Here is a 21534-nt window from a genome sequence, read left to right on the forward strand (position 1 = left end):
AGTTTGTTCCTCCTTCTAAGTAGGGTTGAAGCATCCTCACTTCTGCCTTCCTTCTTGTTAAACTTCTGAGGGTTGTGTTATGAATATTCTATAACTCTTGGCTAATATCCACTTATCAGTGAAAACATACCATGGACGTCATTTTGGATCTGGGTTACCTCACTCAGAATGATATTTTCTAGTTCCATCCATTTGCCTGCACGATTCATGATGTCCTCTCTTCTTTAAAAGCTGAATAGTATTCTATTGTGTATGAACCAAATTTTCTGTATCCACTGTTCTCTTGAGGTCCATCTGGGTTGCTTCTAGCTTCTGGCTATTATATGTAAGGCTGCTATGAACATAGTAGAACATGTGCCCTTGTGTCATGGTACAGCATATATTGGGTACATGACCCAGAGTGGTATTTCCTGGGTCTTCAGGTAGAACTATTTCCAGGTTTTTGAGGAAACACCAGATTGATTTCCAGAGTAGTTGTACCAGTTTGCAATTCCACCACCAATGAAGGAGCGTTCCCCTTTCTCCACATCCTCACTAGCATGTGTTGTCACCTGAGATTTTAATCTTAGCCATTCTGATTGGTGTAGATGGAATCTCAGAATCATTTTGATTTGCATTTCCCTAATGACTATAAATGTTGAGCATTTCTTTAAGAGTTTTTGGCTATTCAAGATTCCTCTGTTGAGAATTCCGTTTAGTTCTGTATCCCATTTCAATTGGGTTATTTGGTTTTTGTGGAAGCTCTTGAGTTCTTTATATATTTTGGATATTAGCCTTCTATCAGACATAGGGTTGGTGAAGATTTTTTCCCAATCTGTAGGTTGCCTTTTGTAGTATTGATGCTGTCCTTGACCGTATAGAAGCTTTTCATGAGGTCCTATTTATCAATTATTCATCTTCGAGACTGAATCATTGGTGTTCTTTCTGTTCAGGAAATCGTACTCTGTGCCAACATGTCTGAGGCTATTTCTCACTTTCTCTTCTGTTAGAGTCAGTGTATCTGGTTTTATGGTGAGGTCCTTGATGAACTTCGGCTTGGGTGCAAGTTGATAAATTTGGATCTATCTTCACATTTTTTTTTGTATTTCCAGGGTTTGATTACTATCTTGTTTGTGAATAGTGAAAAAGTTTCAATTTGGACTGCTATACACCTTATGCACTTGTCACAGTATTTTTAGCAACATGAAGAGCAATGCTTTCAAGGGAAGATTATTTTCTCTGTTTTTATTTGTTGAATTCTCTCTCTCTCTCTCTCTCTCTCTCTCTGTGTGTGTGTGTGTGTGTGTGTGTGTGTGTGTGTGTGTGTGTGTGTGTGTTGCATGCATACACTCTCTTGAACTAGAGTACCTCACTGAATCCACAGTGAGGCTGCTGGGCAGCAAACTTCAGTGTTCTTGTCTCCGTCTTCCTGCAGCACAAGGTTCACAGGCACGTCTGTGATGATACTTGTCCCTTTACATGGGATGTGAGGACTTGAACTCAAGGTCTTCTTCCTCTCACTGTAAGCACGCTTCCCCCAATGAGCACTCTTACTACTGAAAATTCAGATTCTGTTGTAAGTCATTTCATGCCACCTGTTTCACTCTGAATATTTGGATTGCTCTGTATTTGTGTATGTGTATGTAGGGACTTTGCTACAAATTCTGTTTTTTTTTTCTAATTGCCCGAATGGAAATTTTGGCCTTTTTGTCCTAGCTTGTTCTTGATATTTTCCTTTAGGATAGAGTAGATGAAACTTTTGACTAATCATGCATTGATTTCCTCCCTAAATTCTGATAAACTATTCAGTTAAGGTAAAGTCTACTTTTATGAAAATATATTTCTAATAAGTTGATCTGGAAAGGTAAATTTATCGGAACAAATTAGTTTGATCTAAGAACAGAGGTATATTTTAGTAACTGAAATTTGGAAGTAACTCTCTATATATTTCATAATTATTTAGTTGTTTACAATGTATTAAAGTATTTTTTTAAATAAGTAATTTTAACTTTTTCTATTTTTAATCCTTTTTTACAGTCCAGTCTTCATCCCTTCCTGGTCTCCCTCCCCCCAACTGCTCCCTATCCCAACTTAAAAATTAAGTTGAATTTCTCAAAATCTTTCAAAGGCATCACTTTTACTTGACAAATACATAAACTATCACAGTTATATCCATTTATGGGTAAATTTAGTTCTTGCAGAACAAAGGACAATAACGTGTTCTTGCAGAAAAAAGTGTATATAGTTAGTCCTAATTTCAAATAATCAGTATTTATTAGTCATTGAAACTAGTTGATTTATAATACCTTTGAGTTGTTAAAATACATTTTTTCTTTCTTTGTGTGTATTGCCTGAACTATTAATCTTAATCTATGTTAGATTCTTCTGCCAAATTTTAGAGAATTTAGAATGAAGTCTATGTTTACAATAAATAATTTTTAAACCTTTGCAAGTAGAAAACCAGAGAAAGTTAACACTTTAGAAGGAGAGTTAGTATAGAAGTGGTTGTACATGATGGTTTGGAGACTGGATCACCAGAACTGCAAATTTAAAATCTGCCCCACATTATTTTATAGTGACATTCTTGTCACCAATTCAAACCATAAGCAAAAATTCACGAGTGGAGGCATTCCCAGTTCTGCTTTCAAACATGCAAAGTAAGATGGTGTGGGCTGTGTGTTAACTTTCATGGCTGTGTCAATGCGATCATTAGTATTTATTACTGAGCACTGAGGAGTATTTAGCTGACAGTGGAAGGTACCATCCTTCAGCACAGAGATGCTATCAAGTGTGCCATGATATTAAAAATAAAACTTTTGCTCTTGGACCTTAACTTCTACAAAATACCTGTCATCCACTCCAAAATCCTACAAAATATCAGCTCTTTTCACTTTGATTAATGCTGTATTGTCCGAGTGATGAATAATTCTTGAATATAATTTGAAAGATAATATCGTTCTAAGGGGAAGAAAAGTTGAGGTGAGAATTTAGAATTGTTACCAGATGAAATCTTATCATCAAATCATGGGGATCAGAGAAGGATGTGGTAGAACATTGAAATACTGGCAGTAAATCATATTCCTTGGCTCTAAAACTTCTGTCCAATAGTGAAACATATGGTTTACTATGTTCTTTTTTAAATTTATTATTATATATTTCTTTACTTACATTTCAAACGTTATTCCCCTTCCTGGTTTCCTGTTCATATGCCCCCGTTCCCTCCTCTTCCCCTCCCCCATACGAGTATTCCCCCTATACATCCCCCTTATTGTCCTCCCCTATATTCCCCTGCACTGGGGGTCCAACCTTGGCAAGACCAAGGGCTTTCCCTTCCACTGGTGCCCCAACAAGGCTATTCTCTGCTACACATGCAGTTGGAGCCCTGGGTCAGTCCATGTATGGTCTTCTGGTAATGGTTTAGTCCCTGGTTGGTTGGCATTGTTGTTCTTATGGGGTTGCAAGTCCCTTCAGCTCTTTCAATCCTTCCTCTAATTCCCCCAAAGGGGGTCCTGCTCTCAGTTTGGTGGTTTACTGCTAGCATTGACCTCTGTATTGGACATACTCTGGATTTGTCTCTCAGGAGAGATCTATATTCAGTCCCTTTCCACATGCATATTTTAGATTCATCAATCTTATCTAGTTTGGTGGTTATATATATATGGGCCACATGTGTTTTAGGCTCTGAATGGCCATTCCTTGAGGCACTGCTCTAAACTTTGCTTCCATATCCCCTCCTATGAATATTTTTCCTCCTTTTAAGGAGTGGGAACATCTGCATTTTGGTCATCCTTCTTCTTGAGCTTCCTGTGGTCTGTATATTGCATTTAGGGTAATTTGAGCTTTTTGGCTAATATCCACTTATCAATGAGTGCATACCAAGTACGTTTTTCTGTGATTGAGTAACCTCACTCAGGATGATATTTTCTAGTTCATTCCATTTGCCAATGAATTTCATGACATCATTGTTTTTGATAGCTGAGTAGTACTCCATTGTGTAGATGTTCCACATTTTTTGAACCCATTCCTCTGTTGAAGGGATTTCTTTCCAGCTTCTGGCTATTATAAATAAGGCTGCTATGAACATAGTGGAGCATATGTCTTTGTTGTATGTTGGAGAATCTTTTGGGTATATGCCCAAGAGAGGTATAGCTGGGTCCTCAGGTAGTGTAATGTCAAATTTTCTGAGGAACTTCCAGACTGATTTCCAGAATGGTTTTACCAGTTTGCAATCCCACCAACAATTTAGGAGTGTTCCTCTTTCTCCACATCCTTGCCAGCATCTGCTGTCACCTGAGATTTTTATCTTAGCCATCCTGACTGGTGTGAGTTAGAATCTCAGGGTTGTTTTGACTTGCATTTCCCTGATGACTAAGGATGTTGAACATTTCTTTAGGTGTTTTTTGGCCATTCGATAATCCTCAGCTGAGAATGTTTTGTTTAGCTCTGTACTCCATTTTTAATAGGAAGATTTGGCTCTCTGGAGACTAACTTCTTGAGTTCTTTGCATATTTTGGATATTAGGCTTCTATCAGATGTGGGATAGGTAAAGATTTATTCCCAGTCTGTTGGTTCCCTTATTGTCCTAATGACAGTGTCTTTTGATTTACAAAAGCTTTGCAGTTTTATGAGGTCCCATTTGTTGATTCTTGATCTTAGAATATAAACCTTTGGTGTTTTGTTCAGAAAAATTTCCCCAGTGCCCATATGTTTGAGACTCTTCCCCACTTTTTCTTCTATTAGTTTGAGTGTATCTGGTTTGATGTGGCGGTCCTTGATCCACTTGGACTTAAGCTTTGTACATGGTGATAAGAATTCTTCTACATGCTGACCTCCAGTTGAACCAGCACCATTTGTTGAAAATGCTATCTTTCTTCCATTGGATGGTTTTAGCTCCTTTTTCAAAGATCAAGTGGCTATAGGTATGTGGGTTCATTTCTGGGTCTTCAGTTCCATTCTACTATCAATCTGCCTGTCTCTGTACCAATACCATACAGTTTTTATGACTATTGCTCTGCAATACTGCTTGAAGTCAGGGATGGTGACACCCCTTTTATTGTTGAGTATAGTTTTCTCTATCTTGTGTTTTTTGTTATTCCAAATGAATTTACAAATTGTTCTTTCTATCTCTATAAAGAATTGAGTAGGAATTTTGATGGGGATTTCACTGAATCTGTAGATTGTTTTTGGCAAAATGGCCTTCTTATATTAATCCTGCCAATCCATGAGCATGGGAGATCTTTCCATCTTCTGAGATCTTCCTCAATTTATTTCTTCAGAGATTTGAAGTTCTTGTCATACAGATCTTTCACTTGCTTGATTAAAGTCACACCAAAATATTTTATGTAATTTGGGTCTATTGTGAAGGGTGTCTTTCCCTTAATTTCTTTCTCAGCCTGTTTATCTGTTTATCCTTTGAGTCGATGAAGGCTACTGATCTGTTTGAGTTAGTTTTATACCTCAACACTTTGCTGAAGTTGTTTATTAGGTAGTTCTCTGGTTGAACTTTTGTCGTCGCTTAAGTACACTAATATATTACTGGCAAATAGTGATATTTTTATTTCTTCTCTTCCAATTTGTAACACTTTGAACCTCCTTTTCTGTCTGATTGCTCTGGCTAGGTCTTTTAGTACTATATTGAATAAATAGGGAGAGAGTGGGCAAACTTGTCTAGTCACTGATTTTAGTGGAATTTCTTCAATTTTCTCTCCATTTAGTTTGATGTTAACTACTGGTTTGCTATATATTGCTTTTACTATGTTTAGATATGGGCCTTGAATTCCTGATCTTTTCGGGACTTTTTTCATGAAGGGGTGTTGAATTTTGTCAAATGCTTTCTCAGCATCTACTGAAATGACCACGTGGTTCTTATCTTTGAGTTTGTTTTTATAGTGGATTACATCGATGGATATTCGTATATTAAACCATCCCTGCATCCCTGGGATGAAGCCTACTTGATCATGATGGATGATTGTTTTGATGTGCCCTTGGATTCAGTTTGCAAGAATTTTATTGAGTATTTTTGTGTTAATATTCGTAAGGGAAATTGGTCTGAAGTTCTCTTTCTTTGTTGGGTCTTTGTGTGGTTTTGGTATAAGAGTAATTGTGGCTTCATAGAAGGAATTTGGTAGTGTTCCATCTGTTTCAATTTTGTGGAATAGTTTGGATAGTATTGGTATGAGGTCTTCTATGAAGGTCTGATAGAACTCTGCACCGAACCCATCTGGACCTTGGCTGTTTTTGGTTGGGAGACTTTTAATAACTGCTTCTATTTCTTTAGGAGTTATGGGGCTGTTCAAATGATTTATTTGTTCCTGATTTAACTTTGGTACCTGGTATTTGTCTAGAAAATTGTCCATTTCCTACAGATTTTCCAGTTTTGTTGAATATAGACTTTTGTAGTTGGATCTAATTTTATAATTTCATTATTGGTTGCCTATTTCATGCATGCATTTCTTGTAGACAGGATAATTTTCAGGCTGAAGGTCTTGTGTGTGGGTTGTTGTCTCTATCACTCCTTTCTGGCTATAGCAGATGGCCTTTTCAGATTCCATATCCCCACTGCTCCAGGTAACAACTAAGGCAACACCGATTGATTCTTGGGGACCTCCATTATATCTGTGTCATATCCTGCATATGACCCCCATCTCTTTCAGTTCGATTTCTGTAATTCTCATGGCCATTTGGTCATTTCTCCTGTCTTTCCATATCCCTGACTCTGACCTCCTCCCATTCCATTCCCCTCACCATCCTCTCTCCCATCCAGTTCACCCCCTCCATTTGCATTTTTATGACTTTTTAAAATTTCCTCATTTGAACCTACTGTAGCAGGGGTATTCTATATTCAATCATATCTCTGTATATACCATTAATGTCCTTTTGAGATTGGGTTACTTCACTCAAGTTTATATCCACAGGAAGAGGAACAGAATCAACTATCTAAACCCTTGGGGCTCTCAGAGACTGAGCCATCAAACAAAGAGCATAAGTGGGCTGGACCTAGGCCTGTCCACATATATGCAGCAGGTGTGCAGCTTGGACTTTATGTGGGTACCAAACAACTGGAGTACAGGCTATCCCCCAAATTGTTGTTTTATATGGGATATATTCTTCTAGTTGGGCTGCCTTGTCTTGTCTCAGTGGGAGAAGAAAAGCTTAGTCTTGCAGAGACTTAATATGTCAAGGTGAGGGAATACCCAGGGAGCCCCATCTTCTCAGAGAGAAGGTGATGGGGGTGGGGGGAGTATTGTGGGAAGGGTGACTGGGAACAGTGTGCAGGATGTAAAGTGAATAAATAAAATAAAATAAAAATGGAAGTGCTTGTATTAAATGGATGATATGATTTGTGTCAGAAGTTTAATTGTGTACCTCTAAATAGACATAAAAGTTTTCAGAAATGTGTTTCCAAATGTTAACTGTAGTTTTTTTCTAGGAAGAATCTATATATTTTGAGACTTTAATATGAGGGGATAGTAATTTCTTCTTACCTTCTTTGTCAAATAATGTAATTAAGCAGTTGTGGTTTTGCTTTGCTTTGTTTTTAAAGGGAGGTGTGTATCTTCACTCTTCTTGATGTGAATATCCACGTTTTTTATTTTGTTTACTTTTGTCAGCAACGTTTCATTAACAGGCTGTCTTTTCTCGAATGTTTGTTTTTGGTATCTTTGTCTAAAATCAGGTGGCTGTAGCTGTGTTGATTTATTTCTAGCTCCTCTATTTTACTGTATCTATGCATCATTTGCTATGCCAAGAACTATGATGCTTTTGGTACAATGATTTTGGAATATGATATGAAATCAAACTCTATGTTGGTTAGGATGCTTGGGCTTCCTGACAATTTTTGAGCTTTTGTATGAACAGTAAAATATTTTTGTGTATCTTTGAAGACTATCATTTAAACTTTTCTAGGATTTTATTGAATCTGTAGAACTTTTCTGGTTTTGTAATATTTTCATAATATTCATTCTGCCAGTCTGTTGTCATAGGGCATCTTCCCATGTTCTAGAATAAAGAATCTTCAATTTCTCTTTCCAGTATTTTAAAGTTTTCATTTCACAGGCATTTCACTACAGTGAATGTCTCTTAAAACAAAGACTGCAGAGATTTCTGTAGTAACCATCAGGAAGGGCAGCGATGTGGAGTGACTGTCACATGTCTGTGCACAGTGCAAGCACCAACATGTGTGTGTGTAAGGAACAGAGTCATGTTTCATGAGTAGTCTATGAGTTCAGTGTGAAATAATGCTTCTTGATTTGTAATCACTGATTTATTACTATTTCAGACAGCAGTGCATCTTAATAGAATTGCAAAAGGTCATACCTGAGCAATTCCAATGTAATTTTATCTATTTAGATTGTTACTACATAAAAAGTTTTATGTGGGAATACTGCCATGGCAGAAGATTAGAAAAAAATGTTACTTCTGAATCCTGCTATACTCTTCCTCTGGATATTTTCTGATACATGAGATCCATGTTTTTGGGTTGCTGATACTAAGTTTCTTAGAGAGCCTCTGGAAACTCTGTTCTTTGCTTTTGAAACTTAGTTTAAATTTAGATACAGAATTCTGTAGAGTCATGAGATGGATCAGCCTACTTGCTGGTAGGAGACCACTCAGACCTTCTCAATGTTCCCCTGACCAGAGCCATCCCCTAAGGGGACCTAGGCAATTTTTCTCCATTAATTAATTAATTTATTCATTTAACATCCTGATCACTGCCTCTACCAGTCTCTCTTCATAGGTCTCTCCTCCCACCCTCATCTCCTTCTCCTCTGAAAGATGGGGCCATCACTGTTATTTTTCCACTCTGGCACATCAAGTGTCTGCAGGTTTGGGCACATGCTCTCCCATTGAGGCCAGGAAAGACATCCCAATTAGGGGAATGAATTCCACAGAGAGATTGCGTTAGGGATACCCCTACTCCAGTTGTTGGGGGATCCACATGGAGACTAACTGCACATCTGCTATATATTTGCCAGAGACCTTGGTCTTACCCGTGCATGCTCTTTGGTTGGTGGTTCAGTCTCTAGGAGCCCTTAAACTCCAGCTTAGTTGACTCTGTTGGTCTTCTTGTGAAATTTCTATCCCCTTCATGGGGGGGGGGCAAAGTTATTTCTAACATGACTTTTTAAGTTGTTCTAAACTCTTCTGCAAGCTCATTTGCCTCTTTCCATACATTATTTTAACCATACACTATTTAGTGGACACTCTGATAGCCATATGATGTTTTATAAGGCACACTTTGCTTTATGAGCTTCTTAATATAGCAAGATGGTTGTCCATCACATGATGATGTATAATCCTTATAATAGGTGGTGGTAATGAGCTCAAGGTGAAATAACATAGAAGGGGGAGGATACAGGGCCCTTTAGAAAAGCGGGGAGTGGTTCCAGGAGGAGACCATATGCAGACAAAGCTGATGAAGATAAAGATAAAATAGGAAAGGATTTCCTGTAGGTTCTTCAGTGTGAAGACTGCAAATGAGGAATGACTTGGCGTCTTAGGGAAGTCCAGACTGAGCACATCCTGCTGTCTACCTCAGGACAGTATGTGTTTCCTAAAGATGTTTTGATACAAAAGAAAACTTATTACAACTTACCTACAATCTTTATAAATATGATATATTTAGGGTTTTTTGTTTTTGTTTGTTTGTTTGCTGTTTGGTTGGTTTGCTTTTGTCCATAAAGTCTATAAAGTAGCACAGCAATATTTTTGAGGGTAGCATAGTGAAAAGGCTGTTAATCTTTAGGGTTACACACCTCCCTGCTCTGCTTGCTACTAACGATGTGACTTTAAGCTACTTACTTCAAGTTTCTGAGCTTGAATTACTCTATTACTAAAACAGAAAAACAATACATTTTGGAGTTTTCTTGAGGACTAAATCATTAAATTTTTTAAAGATGCTTAGAAAAGTATGAGACTCAATTATTTCTCCCAGTAGATAGTAGCTACTGTTAGGATGATTGATATCAGAAGGCAGCACACTAGCTTCCAAAGGAGGGAAGCAACCAATGGTTCTACCGAGCTATGATTACCATGAAGCACAATAAGGGGCAGTTTAGTACTATAACACAGGGTACAGTAGTGGCACTAATACCCTGGCTGTAACAGCAGCTCTTTATTTGGGCATAAGACTGCCCAAAAAAGGGAAATCATTCCGGGTACTGGAATCCTATCCAACTACTCAGAACTAGAGGAGCCCTAGACCTTGGAAGAGAACCTGCAATTATCATGGAATTAAGCCAGCATTCTCCATAACTATACTCTAAGTATTCATTAACTATCCACAGATAAGTGTGGTCTTCACCCCTCATCAAGGAAACTTTTATTTGTAACAGACAGGGACAATACAAGAAACCATCCCTAATCAAAATTTAGAAGTCAGAAGTCTAGCCCCAATACATGAACCTATAAAAAACAACTCCTACACCAGAAGCTCAGGGAACATTGTAGGAGTTTGGAAAGAAAGAATGAATGAGAGAGCCAGGGAATCAGAGAGTTTGCTGTGGAATTGTATCTCTTAGTAATGTCAAAAGTTTTAGGCCTAAAGTCTTACCAAGATGAATGCTTAAAATTGAGCTTAACAGCAAAAATCAAAATAGTGAGTTAAACTCCATGGAGAGAAAGCCTGCTAGACCCCAACCATGTGCAAAGAAATACAGGCAACTAAAGGTTACTGAACGTGGTGAAAATGAATCAAGTGAAGAGATGGGGTCGCCATTTCAGAGTCAAAAACCCTGACCCAGAATTGTTCCTATCTGAAAGAACTGCAGGGAAAAAATGGAGAAAAGCCTGAGGACACAGAGGTCCAGTGATAGACCCAAAATGGGATCCAGCTCAAGGTGAGGTCCCAAGGCCTGACACTATTACTAATGTTATGGTGTTGTTACAAACTGGGGCCTATCATGACTGCCCTCTGAAAGGCCCAACAAGCAGTTGAAAGAGTCAGATGCAGATATTTACACCCAACCAATGGACAGAAGCTGCTGACCTCTGTGATCGAATTAGGGAAAAGCTGGAAGAAGCTGAGGAGGAGGGCGACCCTATAGCAAGACCAGCAATCCCAACTAACCTGGAATCCCTGGATCTCTTAGACACTGAGCCACCAAACAGGCAGCATAACCAGCATAACACATATACAGCAGAGGACTGCTGGGTTTGGATTCAATCAGAGAAAATGTACCTAACTCTTGAGAGACTTGGAGCCCCAGGTAGTGGAGAAGTCTGGTCGTGTGGAGAGGTGGTGATGTCCTTTTGGAGACGTGGGGGTGGGGGCAGTGTGGGATGTGGAACAATCAAAGGGTGGACCAGGAGGGGGATAAATGTTGGACTGTAAAAAAGATTAAAGAATTAAAGAATAAATAAAAATAATAATAAAAAAGAGAAAGAAACACAAGTGGTTACCTTATACCCAATTTTCAGCCTTGAAAAAACACACACACACACACACGCACGCACGCACGCACGCACGCACGCACGCACGCACGCACACGCACACACACACACACACACACACACATATATATATGTATATTAATGTATTCATGAAAAAACATTAAACGAAAAAGTCATAGATTTGAAAGAAAGCAATAGGTGGCATCTGGGCATCTGGGAAGGTTTAAAGGGAGGGATGGGGAGAGGGAAGTAATATATTATTATCTGAAAAATAAATAATAAAACTAAAGTATATAAATTGTATTGTATTTAACAAGTCATACAACACTGACAACTTGATTTGTTGTTTGTAAATTACTGAGACTCCCACGTTAAGATTCTTGACAGTACTTTTCTTCTTTTTTTTAATAGCCAAAATGTCAAATCATATCCAACGTGTTAGATGCTGCTCATAAATTTATAAAGGAAGTAAATCCACCCAATGAAGGAAATAATCCTGCAGAAGCATCCAGTAAAAGTCAGCAGAAACCCAAAGCCCTGCTTCTTCAGAAGAGCTCTGAGGTAAACTGAGGAAGACAAAGGAGGGTATCTCCTGTCCTATGTGCAGTGACTGCTGTTTATATCTCCCACCACAGATGCACATTTGGGGATGTTATTTTATCATGTTGCTAATTAGCATTTAACTCTTTTAGTAATTGAACAAATTTAGACTAAAAAACTAATTCTAAGATTACTTTGATTCCACTGAAAACTATTGTTTTTGGTGAAAAAAATTTTTGACAATATGACTTTTGAGAATTTTGACCATGTCAGGAATTGTATGAAGGTTGGAGAGAAACATTCAAGGAAAATCCAGGACGTAACATATCAATTTTGTATTAGTTAGAATTTGTTTTTAGTATATTTTTTATATATTCAAAATATAAAAGTTGAGGTGACAAGCAAATTCAGCAGTGTAAAAAGGAAGATGGATCCTAAAATCTGGCAGTTATTTAGATTAACTACTGATCACACAATGTGCTACACAAACTTTTATGTTATAGTTAGGGTTAGGGTCACTTTCACGAAATTGATTGACCGTTTTCCTTACTTGTTAAGGGAAGCTACTATATTCTAATGATGTACTAATGAAATGATATAAAACAGTATTCACACAAGATTTATTGTATGGGATCTGTAGAGTAAACTTCTTCAGAAATAAGCTAAAGAAGAAAACAAGCAAGCAAGCAAACAGAAAAGAGGTCTCAGAGGAGTTAATCATTGTAACTAGTCCTAGTGGAGAATTCTGTAGGAAGGTAATATTGGAGAAATTGAATGGCATGAGCAAAATGGCTGTGAAAAAACTATGCAAAGGGCTCACAATTAGTGTAAAGTTCCGATGAGGACATGTACATAATAGTTCTCAAGTCTCCAAGATCGTAAGGTTAGCTGGAGCAGTGAATGACTGAGGAGGTAAGAGTAGAGAACAAGGAAGGAGAAGATTCTTCCAAAGCTTTGTAGATGCTGAGAGAATTTGTATTTCAGAGTAGCCAAAGTTTTCGACACACTAAGAACATGAGGTTTATATTAGAATACATAAAATTACAGATACATACATATCTATACTCATATCAACTGGTGTGATTTCATGCCTATAATTTTGTAATTCAGGAGTCCAAAGTAGATACCTCTCAAGTTTGAGACCAATCTTGGCTACATAGAGAATGAGACCCTGTCTTGTATCAAGAAAACTGCTGTAATGTGGGAAGGTTGCAAGTAGCGGAGGATTGGAGATGGAGAAAGGATAAATAATATGTACAGAACCAGAACATCTGTAGAAGGGATGACCAGGGATAAAATAAAGTCATTGGATTTAAAGGATCTTACAAATCAACAAATGGGATCTCATAAAACTGCAAAGCTTCTGTAAGGCAAAGGACACTGTGGTTAGGACAAAACAGCAACCAACAGATTGGGAAAAGATCTTTACCAATCCTACAACAGATAGAGGTCTTATATCCAAAATATACAAAGAACTCAAGAAGTTAGACCGCAGGGAGACAAATAACCCTATTAAAAATGGGGTTCATAGCTCCACAAAGAATTCACAGCTGAGAAATGCCGAATGGCTGAGAAACACCTAAAGAAATGGTCAACATCTTTAGTCATAAGGGAAATGCAAATTAAAACAACCCTGAGATTCCACCTCAAACCAGTCAGAATGGTTAAAACTCATCAAAAACTCAGGTGACAGCAAAATGCTGGCGAGGATGTGGAGAAAGAGGAACACTCCTCCATTGTTGGTGGGATTGCAGACTGGTACAACCATTCTGGAAATCAGTCTGAGGTTCCTCAGAAAATTGGACATTGAACTGCCTGAGGATCCAGCTATACCTCTCTTGGGCATATACCCAAAAGATGCCCCAACATATAAAAAGACACGTGCTCCACTATGTTCATCGCAGTTTTATTTATATAGCCAGAAGCTGGAAAGAACCCAGATGCCCTTCAACAGAGGAATGGATACAGAAATGTGGTACATCTACACAATGGAATATTACTCAGCTATCAAAAACAATGACTTTATGAAATTCGTAGGCAAATGGTTGGAACTGGAAAATATCATCCTGAGTGAGCTAACCCAATCACAGAAAAACACACATGGTATGCACTCATTGATAAGTGGCTATTAGCCCTAATGCTTGAATTACCCTAGATGCCTAGAACAAATGAAACTCAAGACGGATGATCAAAATGTGAATGCTTCACTCCTTCTTTAAAAGGGGAACAAGAGGGGTTGGGGAGTTAGCTCAGTGGTAGAGCGCTTGCCTAGGAAGCGCAAGGCCCTGGGTTCGGTCCCCAGCTCCGAAAAAAAGAACCAAAAAAAAAAAGGGGGGGAACAAGAATACCTTTGCAGGAAATAGAGAGGCAAAGATTAAGACAGACACAGAAGGAACACCCATTCAGAGCCTGCCCCACATGTGGCCCATACATATACAGCCATCCAATTAGACAAGATGGATGAAGCAAAGAAGTGTAGGCCGACAGGAGCCGGATGTAGATCGCTCCTGAGAGACACAGCCAGAATACAGCAAATATAGAGGCGAATGCCAGCAGCAAACCACTGAACTGAGAATAGGACCCCGGTTGAAGGAATCAGAGAAAGAACTGGAAGTGGTTGAAGGGGCTCGAGACCCCATATGTACAACAATGCCAAGCAACCAGAGCTTCCAGGGACTAAGCCACTACCTAAAGACTATACATGGACTGACCCTGGACTCTGACCTCATAGTTAGCAATGAATATCCTAGTAAGAGCACCAGTGGAAGGGGAAGCCCTGGGTCCTGCTAAGACTGAACCCCCATGAACTAGATTGTTGGGGGGGGCGGCAAGGGGGGGAGGATGGGGAGGGGAACACCCATAAAGAAGGGAGGGGAGGGATTGGGGGATGTTTGTCGGAAACCGGGAAAGGAATAACACTCAAAGTGTAAATAAGAAATACTCAAGTTAATAAAAAAAAAAAAAAGGATCTTACAGTGATAACTTCTGAGCAGACCATTTATAACTGCCAATAGAGTTTTAAAGAACACAATAGAGCATTTAAATGAGGGTTATATAAAAATCTATCCTTCTGAGTTAATTGCATTTTTTTCATGTCCTTATAATATGCAGGTAATTTAATAAACAGTCTTTGCTACATTTTTAACTGGTTAGGTAGAAACTACAGCCACAGAAGGAGGGAACGATGGAAATCCAATGTACAAGGCCATGTGGGAAATGCCTTTTGATGAAGAAGCATCTGCTCAGTCCTTCCAAGAAGCCTTAACACAATGGAGAGCTGGGCATCAGGAGGACAACAAGGAGGAGGATGTGCACGCAAAAAAACCAGGTATGGATATTGTTCAAGTAATCATTCAACAAAATAAAGATGTGTTCATTGCTTTCCACTCCTGACAGTACAAATGCAAGACTTAAAACCAAATGAAGAACACTTTGCTACAGCTTCTCGGGGGAGCTTAATATACACACTAGGTGGTCAATGGTGAGTTGTTTAATATTTATAAAGCCCGGAGTTGATCATGGGTGGATATTTACCTGGTTTTTATGTAAATTCAGATCATGGGATTGAAGTCAAAACTTTTCTTTTCTTATAAGGAAACAGTGGTTAGAAAACTATTTCATTTGAGATCTACTGTTGCAATGTTTCAGGTTGGCAGAGTCTGTGGGGCTGGTCAGCAAAGGACACTTTGTTTGCCTTAGATCAGTAAGTTTCTTTTCAGTGTGGACAAATCTCCAACAAAGCAACCTGAAGGAGAAATTATTTATCTTGGCTCACAGTTGGAGACAATAGAGCCCATCAAGGTAGGAGAAATACAGCAGCAGGTGACTCCAAAGCAGCAGGAGCAGATGGCTGGAGTCCTCATTTCTTACATCACTGTAAAACAGGCATGAGACCCAAGACAGGATATAGGTGCTGATAGAAACCACACAGCATGCCTCCCTGAGAATTACTTTTTCTGGTGAGATCTCAACCTCCCAAACTGCACTGGCTCCAAAATCGCATCATAAATAGAAAGGGCGGAGAGACAAGTTTTTGCATGGAAATCTTCAGCTGTAACTTGAAGGTTGAGCGTATGACCACAATGAACCTCATAGGAAGAATAGAACTGTACATGCAGTGTGTTTTTTCATCTACAAAAGCTATTTCTCTGAAAGTTTTTAATCTCAGTTCTAGGTTCAAATAGGAAACAATGGGTTTCATTATGGCATATTCAACAAACTGTGGTAGCTAATTTTTGTGTCAACTTGCCACAAACTATAATCATTTGAGAGGGGAAAAAACCCTCAGTTGGGCAAATGCCTCCGTTAGATTGGCCTGTAAGGCAAGTCTATGGGGCATTTCTTAAATTAGTGATTCATGTAGGAAGGTCAAGCCCATTGTGAATGGGGTTACCTCTAAGATGGTTCTGTATGAAGGCTAAGCAAACCACAAGAGACAAACCACTCAGCAGCAGCCCTTCAGGACCTCTTCATCAGTTTCTGTTTCCAGGTTCCTGTCCTGTTTGTGTTCTTGCCCTGATTCTGTCAATGATTAACAGAGACGTGTAAGTGAAGTAAACTCTTTCCACTACAACTCACTTTTTAGCCATAGTGTTTCATGGCAGGAATGGCAACCCTAAACCAGCCTGAATGGGAGCAAAAGTTACCCAGGGCATGCAATGAAACAAAAGGCAATGCCCTGAGCTCCAGAAACCTTCTTAAACTCTTAACTTTGAGCCTATACTGGTTTATTAAAAATAAAGTGAAAGATGATAACTTGTTTTAATTTTTTCTCATATTGGCTTCATTAGAAATATGGGTCCAATATTGACTTATTTCCTTAGACATAAATTATTGAAAGAATCTTACCCTAAAGACTTAATGGTGATATAAAAATTGATAGGTTAGTACATAAGTAGATCCTGGAATTTTCTCTTCCTTCCCTAATCATTTATATGCTAAAATGAAATGCCTGAACCTAATACTTTATGGAATTATAAAAATGTCATCAATCCTCATTTAGTGCAGCATCCAGCATTCAGTGGATGATTCAGACCATTATAAAGTTTATCAAACTAATCACAGTTGCTCTGTAGATTCTATATTTTTACTTGAAAAGGTATCACAGCATTTACAACTGAAAAGACACCCTTTATCTATTACAGAACTTGACAAGCTTTTGCTGTAAGCAAGTTCATGGTTCCTGTCGCCAATCTTCTAAATAGAGAAAGGAAAAGGTCAGAGACAGCACATGAATGTATTGCTGTGCTGCAATAAAACCTTCTATTCGTGAACACAAATTTAGAAATAGGAAAACAATATGTCACACCTAGACTGCTAGCTCTAGTGTGGTAATGCTAGGCTCAGTAAATGCATTTTTTTCTATTTCTGTCACCAGATATAATAAGAAGTAGAAGTATAATTCATGGTTTTCCTCCATGAGCTATATGAGTTCTGCGCACATGGAAGCTGTGTTAAGGTTACTATTGCTGCAATGAAACATTGTGACCAAAAGTTAGAGTGGAAAGAGTTTATTTCACTTATACCTGTTTATCATTGAAATGAGTCAGGGCTAGGATGTTCTCATGATCTAATTACAATATCCCTCAGGTTTTGTAGCATTGTGCAGATGGCAACACCTTGGTTTCCTTCTATTTCCCAAGAGCCAGTGATTGGCTATTAGATGGATGTCATTAGGGTAATTTGGTTACACATAGAATGGTTGTAGTGAATATTTTTTTATCCTAAAAGCTATAGTGATTTACTATCATGAAAATATATTTCTGCTACAGATATTTTATTCGGCCTATAGTATATGTCCTATGTAATCCCTATTTATTACCATAGTATCCCCAGAGAATATTGTATCATATCACTATGAGAAAAGTGTAGCTACATCCATGGAATTCATTTCTTTCTCTTTTTTTAAGGTTTATCCATTTATTATATATAAGTACACTGTAGCTGTCTTCAGATAAACCAGAAGAGGGCATCGGATCTCTTTACAAATGGTTGTGAGCCACCATGTGGTTGCTGGGAATTGAACTCAGGACCTCTGGAAGAGCAGTCAGTGCTCTTAACCACTGAGCCATCTCTCCAGCCCCAGAATTCATTTCTCTTAACATGTGTCATATTTTCTAGAAATTCTAATCTTAATATTTCCCTGTAATAATTTATACACGGTTCAACATGATCCTGGTTAGGAGACAGTACCTCATGAGTTTGGGTATTTTTCCTTCCGGCTACTGTTATGATCTATGAAACTCCTGTCATGTTTCCCCTACAACAGGAAGAACAAACTACTCTCTGATGTTTTGAAGTTTGTCACCATGAAGTGTCACTTTCCTGGCTTTGTTAGAGCACAGTTAAAGAAGTAATTCTGCCATTGCTACACCACAAAGATGAGACTGATTGGAACCCACATATAAATGGTGGTGTGTGGCAGATGTCTTCTGTCTAACATTTTCGTAGGGGAATGGGAATCCCAGGAAAGAAAGGGATTATGTGGCTTTACAGAATTTGAAGAATATATTTAACTAAGAGTTTTGAAAAGAGAAAATGTTTTTATTTTCTGTGTTATTTTCATTTTCTGTTTTGCTGTGATAGACCAGCAAAGACTAAGGTGTATTTAGGATAGGTAGTTGGGGGAAAGTGCTATGATAAGCTGATGGATGTTTGGAAATAAAAGTTGAAATGTTTTGTATGGAGCGATTGTTTTTATCACTTATTCTCATTCTTCCTTACAATGAAACTCCTGTGTAGAAATAGTTACAAGAAGGACTGTTATTGGCATTTTTAATTTTGATTCTCTGAAAAATATTTAACATTTTATTAGTAATATGATGTGTGGTTTTAAGTATTTTAATTTCATTTTAGCTTTTATATTCTATATTAAAATGGGTATAACAGAAGGATTGTGAATTTTATACAGAACATGGAGGAAAAAACTAATAAGCATCTGTCATTCTCCCTTGTCATATGACTGCTCTCTGTTTTCTCCAGCTCCTCCTTTCGTGTGTGTGTGTGTGTATGTGTGTGTGTGTGTGTGTGTGTGTTTGTGTGTGAATGTGTGTGTGTATGGAATTATGTTATTTATATTCTTTTATATCTCATATGACTCAGTATTATTTATATGGAATTCATGCACAAAAATGTGATTGGTTATAATTCATGTACTCTCAATGTTTGTTAATCTATTTTATGTGAATGTTCCACTATGTTTGTTTCAATGTTGATTTTTTAAAATGTATTTCCCATTTTGAGCATGTCAAATATTACTACCATAATTTGTTTGTGTGTGTGTAGGTCTTGAAGTATGCCCTATATACATTTCCAAGTATGTCATCACTTGAGAGAAAACTAGCTGGTTTGTCAGGAATATATATGTTCTCAAGTAAACTAGATAAAGATGAACTATTACGAAAACTATTTTCAACATTTTATACTCCATTGCAACATTTTAATCTGAAGTGCATACGAGTTTTCTGTTGAATTTCATTATCACCAACACTTAATATTGCCAGGCACTTAGTATTATGCTCAAATAATGGAGATAAGTACTATGTTTAATACATGCAGCTTTTATTATGAATTACATTAAGCATCCTTGTGTTCCATGGCTATTTAGCAGAGTAGTGTGCTTTAACTTCCCCAGTTCTCAGATATTTTTATCACTGATTTCTACCTTAATTCATTTCAGTCAACCAAAACTTTCTTTTCTTCAGTGTGAATGTTAGGTGCTTTTGCTGGCCAGAGGCCATTATATGAGCTAAAGTTCTTCTCCCTCTGACCTCCCTGTTGACATTTTCCTCTTGGCTTGCTTGGGTTCCTCTACTCTGGTCTCCTGGGTATTCCTCAGATTCTTCAGGCATCCAGTGCTGTATGTTAAGAAAAATGCTTGTGTTTTCAAAAGAATGAGTGGTAGAGAATCTCACCCAAATTCTCAGAAGAGAAGGTTGTTGAGCCAGAAGCAATGTGGTAAAACAAAACTCATGAGATCTTTCTGTCTGGAAGCCACAGTTCGTGCATCTTTATGCCCCTCAGTTGAGGAGCAAAGTGTCTTGCTGAATGTATAGGGAAGATTCTTCTCCTAGCAGTAGATGTTTGTTATTAGAATCGATTATCACAGACATTGATGAACACATGAATGTTGCATGTAATTTAAAAATAATCGTCAACCGAAGAATACACATTGAGGGACCCATGGTTTCAGCCGCTTGTCAGGCATCAATGGGAGGAGGGGCCCTTGGTCATGTGAAAGCTTGATGCCCAGTGGGAGAATGCCAGTGTTTGAGAGGCGGGAAGGTGTGGGTTGGGGAGTACCCTCATAAAAGCAGTGGGAGGGGGTTATGGGAGAGGGGGGAACGGGGAAAGGTTATAACATTTGAAATGTAAATACATAAAATATTCAAAAACAAAACAAAACAAAACAACAGCAGAAAAACATGCTTTAGCCTACTCAGGAGTTCTGCTCGAGTTCCTGGCTAGGCTACGAGATCAGCTGCCACCAGTTTTTCTCAGCTTTGTCAATGTAAGCTGACCATGTTTCCTGGGGGTGGAGGTGGTGGGGAGGGAAGATCGCTCTCCCAGCCCCTCCAAGCTATTTTTGCCAAGCATCCAATATCTGCCCCAGCTGCCCTCTCACCTCTGAGGATAGAAAACACTAAACAGTTGTTTATATCATCATCATCATCACCACCACCACCATCATCATTATTACTATTATCATTATTGTATTTTTTGTATTTAAATTTCAAATGTTATTCTCTTTCCCAGTTTCCAGTCCATAAGCCCCTGATCCCCTCCCCTCACCCTTCTTCTATAAGGGTGTTTTCCCCTCCCCAACCACTCTTTCTTATCACCTCCATGCCCAGACATTCCCCTATATTGGGGGTCCAGTTTTGGCAGGACCAAGGGCTTCTCCTCACATTGGTACCCAACAAGGCCATGCTCTGCTACATATGCACCTGGAACCATGAGTCTTTCCATGTATATTCTTTGGGTGGTGGTTTAGTCCCTGGGAGCTCTGGTTGGTTGTTCTTACGGGTTTGCAAGCCCCTTCAGCTCCTTCTAGCCTTTCTCCAACTCCTCCAATGGGCACCCTGTTCTCAGTTCAGTGGTTTGCTGCTAACGTTCGTCTCTGTATTTGTCATGCTCTGACTGAGCCTCTCAGGAGAAAGGCTATATAAAGCTCCTGTCAGAATTCCCTTCTTGGCTTTATCAATATTTAGACAGTTTTATTATTTTAAAACAAGCCAGATAACTCAATGACTGCGAGAAGAATTTCTTGTCCAGATCCTATCAGCTAGTTCCCTCCAACCTCTTCGGCCCCACCTCGTGGAGGTAACAAACTCTAGGAGCCCCAAGACCTATATGACTGTAGCTTTCTTGTCCATCATTCCAAAGCCTGGTCCGAATTCCCCTTTCCTTGCATCCCTTTTTTTTCTCCTGGGACCCAGAAGTCCCACCTTTTTCCTTTCGCCCAGCAATTGGTTTCTGCCTTTTTTATTGACACTATCTAGAATCAATTAGGGAAACAATACTTCCCTCTACATCTCACCTTTTCTGTCCAATAAAAAAGCAAAACAAAAACAACAACAAAAAGCCCCCCAAAAAGCCCAAACAACAACAAACCAAACCAAACTC

General features: G+C 38.5%; 1 protein-coding gene across 1 annotated transcript in view; it reads left to right on the forward strand.

Moving 5' to 3' along the window:
* Positions 1-21534, forward strand: part of Zbbx (zinc finger B-box domain containing) — a 91404-nt gene that overhangs the window by 21572 nt on the left and 48298 nt on the right. Inside the window, exons 5-6 of the mRNA XM_032898239.1 lie at positions 11782-11931; positions 15064-15238. Coding sequence (XP_032754130.1) covers positions 11782-11931; positions 15064-15238 — 325 coding nt within the window. The remainder of the gene's footprint in view (positions 1-11781; positions 11932-15063; positions 15239-21534) is intronic.

This window comes from Rattus rattus, chromosome 3 (assembly GCF_011064425.1).
Source record: "Rattus rattus isolate New Zealand chromosome 3, Rrattus_CSIRO_v1, whole genome shotgun sequence".
Classification (NCBI taxonomy): Eukaryota; Metazoa; Chordata; class Mammalia; order Rodentia; family Muridae; genus Rattus; species Rattus rattus.